This window comes from Pseudoliparis swirei, unplaced genomic scaffold (genome assembly GCF_029220125.1).
Source record: "Pseudoliparis swirei isolate HS2019 ecotype Mariana Trench unplaced genomic scaffold, NWPU_hadal_v1 hadal_161, whole genome shotgun sequence".
In the NCBI taxonomy this organism is placed as follows: Eukaryota; Metazoa; Chordata; class Actinopteri; order Perciformes; family Liparidae; genus Pseudoliparis; species Pseudoliparis swirei.
Genome location: NW_026613397.1, coordinates 1 through 13,873, shown reverse-complemented (window position 1 = coordinate 13,873; position 13,873 = coordinate 1). Strand labels below are relative to the sequence as shown.

The window sequence follows — 13,873 nt, the reverse complement described above, 5'->3', positions numbered from 1 at the left end:
TCTAAAACTCTAAAATGTTCCCCCTCCCAACTGTCTCCTTCCCAGCTATGTTGTCCTGCATATTTGGGCTGCGTTGTTGCTTGTTTGGATACCTCACCATTGCAGATATGGGCTTGTCGGTATACCTGGAGAGACTGGGTGACCGAAAATCACCTTTTCATCCGGCAAAAAAACAATATAACAATACAGTATATAACTGCAATTGGTACTGGCACAATAGCCTTGCCAACCTTGTTATTTCCACTTGATACTCTGAATAATCCAGGAAGCAAAGTTGTAAAATAATACCATTTGTTGGAAGGTAACACCTCCCAATTATGTGCTTCTTTCCCACCACTCACACTCTTCTTTCCCACGTCCCTCCCTCCCTCTCTCCCTGGGTCTCTCCGTAAGAACCTCCCTCCTCTCCCTCCCTCACTTCTCAGTGTTCTCCAGACGAGCACACAGCTCCAACTTCACAGTGAGAGCAGAGCAGGTTTCTACAGGACCTAAAGACTCACACGCCCCTCACTGAATTACTGGAGATCAGATCAGGCGACTCTCCTTATCTGTCCGGCCAAAGAAGGTGAGTTGACTCACAGGAAATAAGTGCTGACTCTGCTCTCCTGTGTTTACGTTGTGTTTCCACTGCCTTTATATCTCTTTCTCATTTGCTCTCTTTGGCCTTTGAACTCAGTCTTTTACCCTCTCACTCACACCCTCACCTGGGCAAGTGGCTAAACTGGGAGGAGCTGCTCAGAGTGTTTGCTTCCATGAGGCTGTATGGACAGTAAATATCCTTGAGCTGCTGCGTGTAGGTTTAAGGAGGCTATCGTGTTTTAAAAAGAACAAGTCGACTCTTCTCTGATGTCGACCGCTTGCTTTGACCAAAGGAGGAAGTAGAAACGTTGTTACCCGTGTGAAGTTATTTTCTTAAGAGAGCTACATCTATAAAAACACATAGTTGATGATTGTTCAAATATCGTGCGGGAGCTTAGTGAAGGAAGAAGACTTTATAAATGTTATATACTCAACTGCTATGAGATACATGGGTCACGGGTTGGGATAAACAGAGTGGATGCAGGTACCTGAAGCAAGTGGATGCAGCTTTTCTGTTTGTTTACACTAGGAACACAAATGAGATCACAGCCATACATGTTGTAATAGTTCCTCATTTTTTCCAGGACATTTCCTGTAACTTTTTAAATGTCAGCACCATGTACTGTATTAAAAAACTCAGAAGTCTCCGGTCAGGTAGTAAGTATGAAAAAAAGGCTTAAAGGTCACTTCGTTCCTCAGAAACGTTTGTGTAGGCGTTGGCTTAATGTTTATATTTCCCATTTATGAAATGCCATTGTAACGTTTCTTCTGCAAAACCGCAGCAGTTTTTTTCCTGTTGCCAAACCAAACTGCTCTGCGACCTTTTTCTCTGTGACTCAGCCTGTGTCATTGTATTCCGTCTCTCTGTCTTGTTTTCCAGACGCATCAAGACAGAGCCATGAGGTGATCACTCTGTCTCGCCGAGTTGTTCTTCACCTGCAGTCATGAGATTTTGTGAGAGTGTGAGGGGTCAGAGGGGTCAGAGGGGGCAGGGCGGCGCGGGGGCGTTCAGGGCCGCGGTGGCGGTGCTGCTGCTCAGCCTAGCCCAGTCGGCCCCCCCACAGACTGCCTGTCCTGCAGCTGTGGCCCCGAAGAGCCTCACCCAGCCCCAGTACCAGCACACGGCAGAGGAGGACACCAGTGTGGGCTTCATGGCCGCTCTGGTCCAGTCCTTCCTACACACAGTCCAGCCTTACCCCTTTCCTCAAGGTCAGTGTCATCAGTGTATCAGTCACTCATCAAACACTGAGTATTTCTTCATGTTCTGGAGCATATAGGACCCAGTCTACGCCATCATTGCATAACTGTCGACCTTTGTCCAGGCTTCAGGTGCACCATAAATGACATTGAAATCCTTTCACGCTCATAATTTCCCTAGGTGACGCATCAGTTTTAACCTTTCCCCCTCCTCTAAAGCTAATAATGCCAGTACGGAGCGATGACAGGATTTGGTTAATCAGTGAGGAAATGGTATTTCTTATATTTGTTTTGTCAATCTGTAATCTTTATGTTCTGCACTGATGTTTTTAGGCCACCGTTTTCTCTTTATCCAGACTTGTGTTACAGCGGTCTTTTGTTTGTCCCTGTGACGCGTTGCACTGGCCAAAAACACCTTCTCTATTACTTCCTGCTTGCTATTGATTTCAAAAAGGGAAAAAACGGACACAAAGATAAAAGTTATTATTCTCAGTGAACATAATGTTGGGTATTAATAATTTGAGTGGATTTAAACTACTCGCAACTTACTTAATGAGGCATAAAGATGCTTATGTTTTATTCCAAAGCTTCTACGTGAACCGGTATGCGTCCACACAAACACGATGTCTGCTACGCTCAGAGTTCCTCCTGTTCTCTCTTCAACTCCTGCCCAGCTTGAAATGGCCTGCATGAACCCCAAAGGACACACGGGACAACTCTTTCCAACACAGCTCAATATTTATTTTGTCCTTCTTTGTAAGTTGTTGGTTGGTTGTTTGGTTCATCATGTTGAAAACCTTCAAAACACTAAAAGCAAAAGTTCTACACAAATCTAAATAAACTTCAAACAATTTCAATCAGACGAATTAATTCAAAGAAGAAAGCACATCACAAAAAAGACTTGTTACAGTACCAGCGGCATCTTTGGTTGTACCACAAGTTGAAGCCAAAGTCAAGTGAGCCGATCAAATGAGGAACTGAAATAAAACTTACACAATGGCAAAACTGGAGAATTCCACCGTTTTGTCTCAACTGATGGCTTATTGTAAAAATGCTCATTTTTGAGACCATTTATGCCAGAGAGCAATCTGATGTGACAGAGACAGATGGTGAGAACTATATAAATACCATGTGTGAAAAACACCTGAACAACATATCTTCTAGTTACCTGTGCCTGTGTTTAGTGAATAATACCCAGGGCCATAAACCACAGGCGTTGCATTGTGTTTCTGTGGAGAATTCCAATCGCTCTTGAAAGCTGTCCTAGTTTCCTAGTAACCACAAGATGGAGGTGTCAGATTCCCACTTTTACAATGAAAGAGATTAAATTGTTTGTTTGGCGTAAAATACATATTGTACCCATGGCCGGGCTTTTGTACAAGGATAACTGGGACAGAGCCTGGCGGAGTAGAACAGCAATTAGCTATCGCCGGTTTCTGTGTTTTATGAGTCACACATTTTTTTTCTTTCTCTCTGATTTCTTTTTTTTAGATCTAATCCTGAAAATAGTCAAGGGTTTTGAAATGCAGCTAAATCAAGAAATCGTCAAAGAAGTAAGTGAATGTACATTTATTCACATATCACTTCTGTTTATGTTCAGTGAGTGAGCCGCTCGGCCTGTAATCTGAGAGTTCAACGTTGAAGCAGCCGTGTGTGTTTTCATCCCAGTCGACTGAAGTTACTCTTTTCATCCTCTCTGATCCTGGACTCTCACCACAGTAATGTACAACTGCCTGGTGATGTCTCTCAGTGTGTGACGTCACAACAAACCACAGAGACGTCTCGTGACATGTCTGTGTGTGTGTGTGTGTGTGTTTTGTGTTCAGGTCCTGGTGTATGAAGTGGGGTTCCTGGTGTGTGCAGCCATTGGCGTCCTGTACATCGTTTTGATGCCTATAGTCGGTTTCTTGTTGGCATGCTGTCGCTGCTGTGGCAACTGTGGTGGGAAGAAGTACCAGAAACAGACATCCTCCACTCACTGTCGCAGAAGAACTCTCTACTGGACTGCATTCGTCACCACAGTCATTCTCCTGTGAGTGTGTGTGTGTGTGTGCGCGTGTGTTTTTTGACAGCATAATGGTGTGTTATCTAAAATTAGCATTGCATAAAAACACCTTGAATATGCATGCCTCACTGCCTGTGTGTCTCACTTGGATTGTGTTCCTGACACATTTAATTGTGTTTGTGTGTGTGTGTGTGTGTGTTTGTGTGCATATTTCTAGGGCTGGGAACATATGCATGTTCAAAAGTAACGAAGCCATCAAAGTGAGTGTGGACCAGAGCCAACTGGAGCTTAACAAATCTATAAACAACATTCACTCCTTCCTCACTGCGGTGCCTCAGGTAAGAGGAAACCAGTCGATTGAGTATGGAAATATACAAAAGCTCTGGGACTTCAGTGTCGCAGCATGATCAGATTAGTCAGATTATGTTCTACACCCCGGCCATCAATGTGCTGTGAGGCGACAGCTTTTATGTGAAGAGCAAACAGACCCATAAATCCTCCAGTTAAAGACCGGCTCTGCACTCTGCAGTGTCAATACACTTATGCCAAGATACCAGCGAGCGGGAGAAGGTTAACGGGAAAGGCAGGGTAGGGTTGTGTTTGTCCTTTATTCGCAAAACAACAAGTAGTTTGTGTTATCAGTCATTGGTCATCGATGTACTGTATGTGCATTTTCAACCCATATCCTTATTGCACACTTTTAAGTGATTATTCCCCCCCTCTGCCTCTCCAGCAACTTGACTATGTGGTGAATGTGAGCTACGTCACCATACAGAATGTGTCCAGCAATCTGGACGGTAAGAACAGGGAACTAATAATCTGTAAATAACAGCTCCGATACAATGTATGTTCTCAACCTTGATTAACACCTCACACCTGTTTGTACCGATCAGATATTGGACCTCAGTTGGGAAGAGAGATCAAGGCGCAAATCAGAGGAACCGTGGACCGAGCGCGGCACTCGGTGAGACTGCTGGACCAAGGTACAGTGAACCCGCATGCTCCCCGTCCGGTTCAGTCTGAGCATCTCCATTGTAGTGCGCATATTTGACAGGAGATCAGTTATCACGTAGGTGGGGTCCTGCTCATGGGTATATTATGTATTTCAATTTGTTCCTTTATTTATGTATATATATACTGTATATAGTTTCAGTTGAACTGGAATACACTTCCACATTGGAATCGGGTGTTTTTTATGCTCCTTCGCAACAGACAGCTGCAAATTAATGTATTTAATATATATTTATTGGGCCGCAGTAATTCTGCCTTTTCTATGATGACAAATGAAGTGTTGATGCATCATTTACCAACATTGTATACTCACTAAAAGCAGTTGGATTTTAGCTCCCTCAATAATGAATCTCCTTTCTCCTTTAGTGCTCCCTTTTTGTTCAGAGCTTCCGTTCATTTCAGCTTTTTAAAATACTTTTAATCTCAAAGCCAGCATGAAAAAAGTCTTTGTTTTATAATAAGTGTTACTTTGTAACCATGTACATCGACTGACTGTGTTTTTTATTTGTGTGAGCAGAGACTGTAAAGACCAACCTCCAACTGGAGCGTCTGAACTCATCTTTGGCCCAGCTGCAGTCCAGCATGGACCACCTCCAGGCCAACCTCACCGCGATTCAAAATCAAATCAATACCACTCTATCCAACCGAAACTGTCGTGACTGTAACGACCTGAAGCCTTTGCTGCAGACCCTAACGGTGGACACCTCCATAACTGTAAGTCCTGCTTTTGTCTAACCTCGCATGGAGAAAGAGATATTCCTGTGTTTCCTTTTGAAATGGATCCATCTCAGCTCAAATGTTTTAAGCAACAGAAGAGTTGGGTTTGACTGCTCAACTTCCCAACGAAGAATCAGAGCCTTTATTGAGTTTGACAAGACATCATCATCAAGCAACATAATTTACTTGATTTATTATCATTTATTTATTACATTTTCATTCATTTATGCAGCCGAACTCTGACGCAGGCTGATGCACATGATAATAGCTCTTCATGTTCGGCTTTGTCTGAACAGCTGATTTGTCCTCTGAGTCCTCCCATCTGTTCTTCTCTATTTCTCCTACACTCTTCTAACTCTGACACATGCAGACACTCCTCTGCTCTCGTTCTCTCTCGTCTTTTCTCCTTTCCTCTCTTCTCGTCTTCTCTCCTGTCTTTTACTCTCTTCTCCGCTTGTCACTTCTCCTATTTTCTACTCTTCCCTCGTCTCCCTCCCTCCTGCCTTCTCTCTTGTCTCATCTTCTCACCTAACAGTTTACTCTCCTCTCCTCTCCTGTGGTCTGATCTGCTGGTGTTCTTTCATCTCCATCTCCATCTCCATCTCCTCTCCTCTCCTCTCCTCTCCTCTCCTGTGGTCTGATCTGCTGGTGTCCTTTCATCTCCATCTCCATCTCCATCTCCTCTCCTCTCCTCTCCTCTCCTCTCCTTTCCTGTGGTCTGATCTGCTGCTATCCTTTCATCTCCATCTCCTCTCCTCTCATGTGTTCTGATCGGCTGGTGTCCTTTCATCTCCATCTCCATCTCCTCTCCTCTTGTTTCGTCTCGTCTCATCTTGTTTTGTCTCATTTCCTCATCAGTATAAAAGGGAATACTATATTAATATATAATCTCCATTATGACAACAAGACAAAAGAACAGCCATCTTATAAACCTAGTTTATTGTGGCCCATCTATAACAATGTAGAAAGCTGAAGTCTGCTGCCCTCTCCTGTCCGCTTGAGGTAAAACACGTCACTACATGTGACATCTGGTCACAATGGATTGTGTCTCGGGTTGTTCTCCACAGATTCCCAACTTGAACGAGTTCCAGTCTGCACTGGATGAAGTCAACAGAGCTGATCTCAAATCCCAAATCAAGGTCAGTGACTTCTGATTTACAACAATATGATGACAATCATCAATCTTGAAACTGTAATCCCTGCCTGTCTAGATAAGTGGATAGATAGAGAGGGAAGAGTGTCGCACATCTCTTACCAAAGCTAATGTAATAATTGTTTAGCTACACATTGTGAGGGGAAACTAATGTGTGTAAATAGAGTTGATTTACTGGCTGGCTACAACTGTGGTATTTTTTAATTGAAAAGAGCTTGACAGAAAGACACGATTCGACTTCAACACTATGCGAGAATGAATTCTCTCCCTTTCAGGTGGAGGGCTATTTAAACAGCATCCCCCAGAGCGTGACCAATGCCACCAAGGATGTAGTTCAAAGTGAGCGAGCACAATAACTCTCCTAAACTTTCAGATCGTGTCTTAAGATCAAATAATATTAACAATGGCTCTGTGTTTCTGTGTGTCTCTGTGTTTTTTAGGTAGCAAGCAGCTGTTAGGTAACATAAAAACACAGATCTCTCAGGTCACCAACGAAATCCCTTTATCTGTTCTGACCAACGTGTCAGAGACGCTGAACCTGCTGCAGAGAGAAATAAGCAAAGTGACACCAGAGATCAAGAGAGCCGAGCATATTAGGTAAAAAACCCAAATGTTCTGACACATGATCAATGCAAGACAAAGCCAAAAATCACTTACACACCTTGTGTGCATACGTCTTCAGATGGGGAGTGTGTGTGGCCCTGTGCTGCGTGGTCCTCCTGGTGGTGGTGTGTAACTTCCTGGGTCTGATCTTGGGCCCTCTGGGTCTGACAGCCAAAGCAGACCCCACGAAGCGCTCCTGCACAGCGGATTGCGGAGGCACCTTCCTCATGATGTGAGTGCTGGGTTTTAATATCTGATTCATTTAAGCGACATGGGATGCTCTTATCCAGAGGGGAAACATTTAACAGTTGCACCTCCTTACCTCTTGTTTGACCTCTGACCTGGATGTGGTTGCAGGGGTGCAGGTTTCAGCTTCCTCTTCTCATGGCTGTTCATGATAGCTGTGCTGCTGCTGTTCCTGCTGGGCGGGAACGTTTACACTCTGCTCTGTACGCCCTGGCGCAACGGACAACTGTTAAAGGTAACAATAACACAAAAAACACACGCACACACCGATATCTGCAGGGATCTGAAAGCAGCTGCAGACGCATGTGAGATAGCCTCGTGTTGGTAGAGTAACGCCTCCTCTCTCCACAGCTCATTGACACTCCAGGTGTATTTCCAGGGTTGGATATAGGTCCAGCTTTGGGATTGAAAACCAACATCACTATCTCTGATATCTATAGGTATGTGATGTTGATTCACCTCTCACACAGGAACACGTGCATATACTCACGTGTATGCACACACACACACACAGGCCGGTCTCCATGTAGTTTAGTTGTACACATCTCAGAATAATGTTTAATGTTTCTACTTTTTTCTTTTTTTCTCCTCCTTTTTGTTTATGAGTCTAAAGTTCGTGGGTTTAATTAAGCCCTGTAAATGTTTTATTGTGATAAGGCGTACAACTGAGTTTGACTTGACGTTAATGTTCACAGAGACTGTGAGAAGAACCAGCCCGTGTGGACAACGCTCCACCTGTACGAGCTCGTAAACCTTGAATCCCTGCTAAATGTTACTAAAGTGAGTTTCCTAACAGTCCTTTTCAATTGCTCAAAATAAACAAGGTTCCAAAAGGGTAACTTCATTGAACGCATGTTGAAATGTCACACACACAGTACACGGAGCAGATCCAGCAGCAGTTTGACAAAGCGGACATCACTCTGCCCAGCATCACTCTCCTGAGCCCTGAAGTTCAAAACCAGCTCAGACGCTTCTCCAACAAGGCGGCAGATATTGACACCACCTCTGTCACGCAGCAGGTAGACCTTATCAATGGGCTTGCATGGATTTTTGTGGAGATGTATCATCATTACGTGCATCCACGTGTGACCTGACGTTGTGACCCGGTGTCCCCTGCTTGTCTCTTTCAGATGAAAAACATTTCCAGCATCAATCTGACTCCAACTGCAGATAAACTTGATGACCTAGCTGCCGTCCAAGTCCGTACCATTAACATAATACATATTGCCTCGTTATCATTTTACGCTTGACTCTGCGTCTCTGCACTTTAAACATGTCGCACGATTCCTCTCTGAATAGAACTTTTTTTTTCCGGATGCTGGTATCTTTCAAATAAATAACCATTTGCTTGTTTCTAGCTAAACAATGATATTCGAGAAGAGCTCCAAAATGAGACCAGGGCCCTGAGGCAAATCCAGACCGATATAGAAACGATCATCATCCCACAAATTGTGAGTAAACTTCTCCGTCCGGGCTGCCATCTCTCCTGATGTCCTGATTCTGCTTTTCCCATATTGGTCATCCATCTGAATTTAAACATGGACATCTTCTGCTTTTGCCCTCAGGAAAACCTGAACTCAACCATCAGGAGCCTTGAATCCACAACGGAACAAATCAACGTGAGGGCACAGACTAACACCTGAACACTGCCAGGTCTCGTGTCTCTCTTCCTGTGGCTCATTCCCTCTTCTGGCTCTTCCAGGGAACAGTGGAGGAGGTGCTGAGCAACGTGGGAGCAGCACAAGACTTCCTCAACATAAATACGACACAGATTGTCAAGACCGTGAGTCACGAGTCACATGAGTTAGAAGAAAGAGGGCTCCATGTGCTCTGGTAATGCCTGTGGTCAGTCAGCCATTCAGCCGGAGGAGCTGTGCTGCTTGTAGTTGAGACAACGTGCTTGTTGGTTCCACGTCAACATCGCTGCATTACATATAATGTCTGAATTTATTTGACTTCAGTTATAGTTATGCATGCTTTTTACCAACAGATTATGCGCTAGTGTTTCCTTTGAATTGATTTTGGATGACATTTTCTGACTTCAATAACCAGCATCCACTTGAAATATCCAGATGCACTTAGATCAAGAATTGAATAATCCTCATTAATTATTGATTTAAAGGATATTGCTGACTTTTTTTTATTTTTTTTACGTCAACAGAAAACTGACTGACGTGTTGGTCTGCGGCCACAAGCCCATTTGTTTTTATTGAAGATAAAAATCTTAAGAAAAAGCTCATAAATATGTCGCTTTTTTTTAGAGACTCAAACACCTGGGCGTTGTAGTTTTTAATAAAGGTTGACCAAACAGCAGTACATGCTGCATTTGTCTGGGACTATTTTAGGATGCGGTTTATGCACATCTGGTGCTCTTGTGAGTATTTATGTCAACACTACTTTGCATATGGGATTGACCCAAAATAAACTAAATTGTGTGTGGGTGTTCATGTAATGAAGGAATATGTCACCCAGTGCACAACGAATACTAGTTAGCTAGATTCAGTAATTGTTGGATTTGTTGACGGTAATACAAATATAGAATATCACCAGCCTTATCCTTTGATGTTAAATTGCCCCTGTGCATGAAATGTGTTATATGAATAACTTAATTGCCTTGCCGTGCCGAGTCATACTGCCATTGAAGTTATTTACGGGTCACTTCAGAGGATTTACCCAGAATTCCACATGCTGAGATGACCAAATGTTGCAGATTCCTCATGACCTCCCACGTGAAGCAGGGAGAAAATGTGTGGAATTTATTCTCTCTCTCTCTCTCGCTCTCTCTCTCTCTATCCTAGGAGAGCAAAACTTTTTTGGACTGTCAGCTGAGTTACTTCGTTAATTATGCTGACTGGGCAAATATTACGGTAAATTTTGGTCCAATTTGAATACTTTTAACATATACACAGCCCGGTGTGTTTAGGTTGGTCTGGTACTGATCTGTGTCCTGTGTCCTGTGTCCTGTGTCCTGTGTCCTGTGTCCTCTCCCTTAGATCACACAGCAGGTGGGCCGCTGTGGGCCGGTGGCGGGAGCTGTGGACTCTGCTGAGGTCATCCTCTGCTCTTACATCGTGGAGTCTCTGGTGAGGATCAGGTGGTGTTTGCTGCAGCTGTACATGGAATGACTAATTGATCTGTTTTAGACAAATACTAAGTCTGGAGGGTAGGGACTAGTTTGAGAAATGGAAATGCTTGTGCTTGTCCTTTTTTATCAGTCCTCCTTACCTCCATTGCTCTGTCTTTTTAGAATGCATTCTGGTTCAGTCTGGGCTGGTGTTTGATCTTCTTCATCCCCAGCATCATCTTTTCCATCAAACTAGCAAAGTACTACATGAGAATGAAGTTTTCTGATGTCTATGAGTAAGTAGCACAAACAAAAGATGACATACAACATCTGCTAAATGTTTTGATTCTGAATCTCATGACTGATTCATTTGACTCTGCTGCCCTTGACTGCTCCTAATGTTTCTATTTCCAGTAACGGATTAATTATGCGAAACATCCCACGGGCCCAGATGAAAATCCCCTGAGCGGACGGCATATGTTGGTTACAGCTTTAAATGACTGTGGCATCACTTGACCAGATAGACACACATGGTGCACTCATGCACAGATGTGGCCCGTTGTCACTCTGGTGAAGTCTGAAGAAAGAAAAGAAAAGTGGAAAAGGAAAGGTGAAATGGTGAGGTTACTTATTCACATTTTTACCAGATGCAAAGCAACTGTAGTAGTGGAACCTCACAGCGTCGAGCCTCACACACAGCATCTTTGATTTGACCTCAGTGTGAAACAAGACACAAGGGAATTGGCAGGGAATTTTTCACAATTTAAAACAAACATCTCAAAGTGACTTATAATGTGACATACATGTTTTTGTACGTATTTTTCTATATGAACTGAGCTACTGCTGGAGTCTGAGAATATGGGCTGTATATTTCAAACTGTAAAGTATATTTCTGTGAGTTAATCACATTTAAATGCAGTGATGTGTGTGTGCAGTGTTCTCATTGGATGCAGCAGAGCGTTACCGTGCCAACAGGCTTTTTATAATGTAAAGTGTTTGCTGCTATTGTCTGGCCACCTAACTCCAGCAGGGGAAACACCGTGCAACGAACAATAGTTGTTAATTAGATTGAGTTTTTGTGATTGGTTGACATTAAATTAAATTCTTAATCACATTTGCACTAACATTGGAAATGTAAGCACATTTTTGTATGAATCACGAAAAACATTTTTTTGCTTGAGATTATGTTTGTACATGTAGATTTTCAAGTGACACGATTCATGATTCCAGAATGATTATTTTTGTACTTTGTACTGCTTTGTCCTCAGTAATAGATTGTGTTTTATATTTCTGTTACACAGCACTTTATAAATCGTTAATTTGATCAATGTGATTGACATGTTGTGATAACTATTGAAAGTAAATATGCCTCTGATCCACAAACAAGTCTGCTGTGCATTTTTCTACCTTTTAGCCGTAACACAAGTGGAATCTCAAAGATCAGTTTGTTTTCCACACACACCGTGAAAGTGCTTTTCACAGTGCAGCGTTCCCCTTGAGATCGATCATGAACGTCACCACACCGTTCACAATCGAAGTTGAACAAGCTCGGCTCTGGTAACAAATACAGCCCACAGCCCCACAAACAGTTAAAAGCAGGTTATGATGTTCTGGACAAGGATGTCTTGTCTTCGTGGTCGTGATTACGATCACGCTTCTCTGGCATCTCAACAGGCATGCCAACAGATTTCTCCCTCATGTGACACTGTGTTTATTAACTTACACGATAAGAGATGACTTGTGTGTGAGCTGACTGGATACAAGATAACTTGTATTATTTCAAAAATAAAATGAATCTGTGTGGGTTAAAGATCTCTGGGCTCATGTATAGTCTGTCCAGTCATGGGAGACAAAACAAGAGCTGCGGTATGATTATTAAATCTACTCACTGCATTACCTATAAGAAGTATCACCACCGCAAGGCGTCCGGCAATTCAGACATGTGTGAAAAATAAATTAACTCCAGCCTGAGAGCTCCAGAAATATAAATGATTACAATATATTTAGTGCAGTTATCCTTCCATTGACACCTTCATTGTTGCAGCTCTGTAGCATCTAGTCAAGTGTTCAGACACAAGCAGAAGACAAAGGAGCAGGTAGAGCAGCCAGCATTTGTTCAGCTCCATTACTGTTTAAAGAAAGCATCTATAATTAGAACAAGTGAATCAATGACAGCTCCAGAGTGACTCAGCCTTGTAATATGAGAATCAACCTGAAGAGAGAAATGCTTCACACAAAGGAAAAGCAAAAGAACACTGAGGGAAGAACATGGAGGGATTGGCTGAGGCATGTTCGGCATCAGACCAGGACTGTTTCTGCAGCCATCCGACATGTCTGGGCCCTTTTGGGAAGACCCGGCCTCTTGTTACCCTGAGCGTCCTCCACTGAAGAGACATGAGTCACCCTCCTCTTGCCACCGCTGCACTTATAACACTCCTGAGATGTATCATTGCCATGTGGAACCTGCCTAGTCGCTGTGAGAACCAGCAAGTGTACTCTCTCTCTCTCTTTCTCTCTCGCGCTCTCTCTCTCTCACACACACACACACACACACAGTTTTGTTTTCAGAGTTAGTTAAGAGAAGCTTAATGGGTAACAACTGCACATTCCACTTATAGGCCCTGACCATGGAAACAATTGACACACACACACACACACACACCTACACGCACACACACACACACACGCACACACACACACACGAAACTGCAGCTATAAGTGGATTTGTCCATAGCAGGGATATGCTGAAGCTCAGAATCGGGGGCAGTGGATCATGTGAATGGATGATCGAGTGTACGAGACGTGGCTCAGCTTTTATATCAGTGTTTCTGGTTGGACTGAATTAGCTGTAAATAAACTTTTACGGATATATTGGCCATGACATGCTAGTTGTTTCATATTTAAATAGTGTGTGACCTGTCAGCAGAGCTGTTGTGCAGGAGTGTGAATGCAGTTTGCTGACGGAGCTGAACGAAGCCGACGTGGCAGGTCGTGTGACGGACGCATGCGTTGTTAACTGGCCGTCTGTTCGGTCCCATCATGAATCAGGAGGAACACAATGCAATCAAACAGCACCTCACACTTTCAAAAGCTGCCAGAGTGCAATCAAAACTTCAGTCACAACAATGAGTTTAACAAGCTTCACATTTATTGCAGTAGCAACTCGATATGAAAAACTCCGGACAGCAAACATTCGTTTTATCGACAGTTTAATAGCTGACAGCATCTGTTCATAAATACTTGAATACTTGTTTTTCCAAAAAACACTTATAGGAGAGCATCATTAACAGTAAACAAA

General features: G+C 43.2%; 1 protein-coding gene across 1 annotated transcript; it reads left to right on the top strand.

The window, feature by feature from the left end:
- Positions 1 to 374: 374 nt before the first annotated feature.
- On the top strand, positions 375 to 11,961 carry prom2 (prominin 2). The gene is made up of 24 exons (XM_056411214.1): positions 375 to 565; positions 1,460 to 1,788; positions 3,268 to 3,329; positions 3,603 to 3,808; positions 3,999 to 4,119; positions 4,515 to 4,578; positions 4,675 to 4,764; positions 5,310 to 5,506; positions 6,577 to 6,648; positions 6,938 to 7,001; positions 7,103 to 7,259; positions 7,345 to 7,497; positions 7,623 to 7,746; positions 7,863 to 7,951; positions 8,207 to 8,291; positions 8,387 to 8,530; positions 8,642 to 8,710; positions 8,870 to 8,962; positions 9,077 to 9,130; positions 9,214 to 9,294; positions 10,310 to 10,378; positions 10,505 to 10,594; positions 10,759 to 10,871; positions 10,990 to 11,961. The coding sequence occupies exons 2-24, from the start codon at positions 1,524 to 1,526 to the stop codon at positions 11,039 to 11,041; spliced, it is 2,514 nt and encodes an 837-aa protein (XP_056267189.1). The 5' UTR covers positions 375 to 565; positions 1,460 to 1,523; the 3' UTR covers positions 11,042 to 11,961.
- The last annotated feature ends 1,912 nt before the right edge of the window (positions 11,962 to 13,873 follow it).

What these genes read in the sequence shown, in the direction of transcription:
- prom2 (XM_056411214.1), top strand. Translation starts at nt 1,524, where the DNA reads ATGAGATTTTGTGAGAGTGTGAGGGGTCAGAGGGGTCAGAGGGGGCAG. An exon ending in TGTGTCCAGCAATCTGGACG is followed by an intron (nt 4,579 to 4,674) that starts GTAAGAACAGGG and finishes TGTACCGATCAG; the next exon opens with ATATTGGACCTCAGTTGGGA. An exon ending in AAGTTTTCTGATGTCTATGA is followed by an intron (nt 10,872 to 10,989) that starts GTAAGTAGCACA and finishes TTCTATTTCCAG; the next exon opens with TAACGGATTAATTATGCGAA.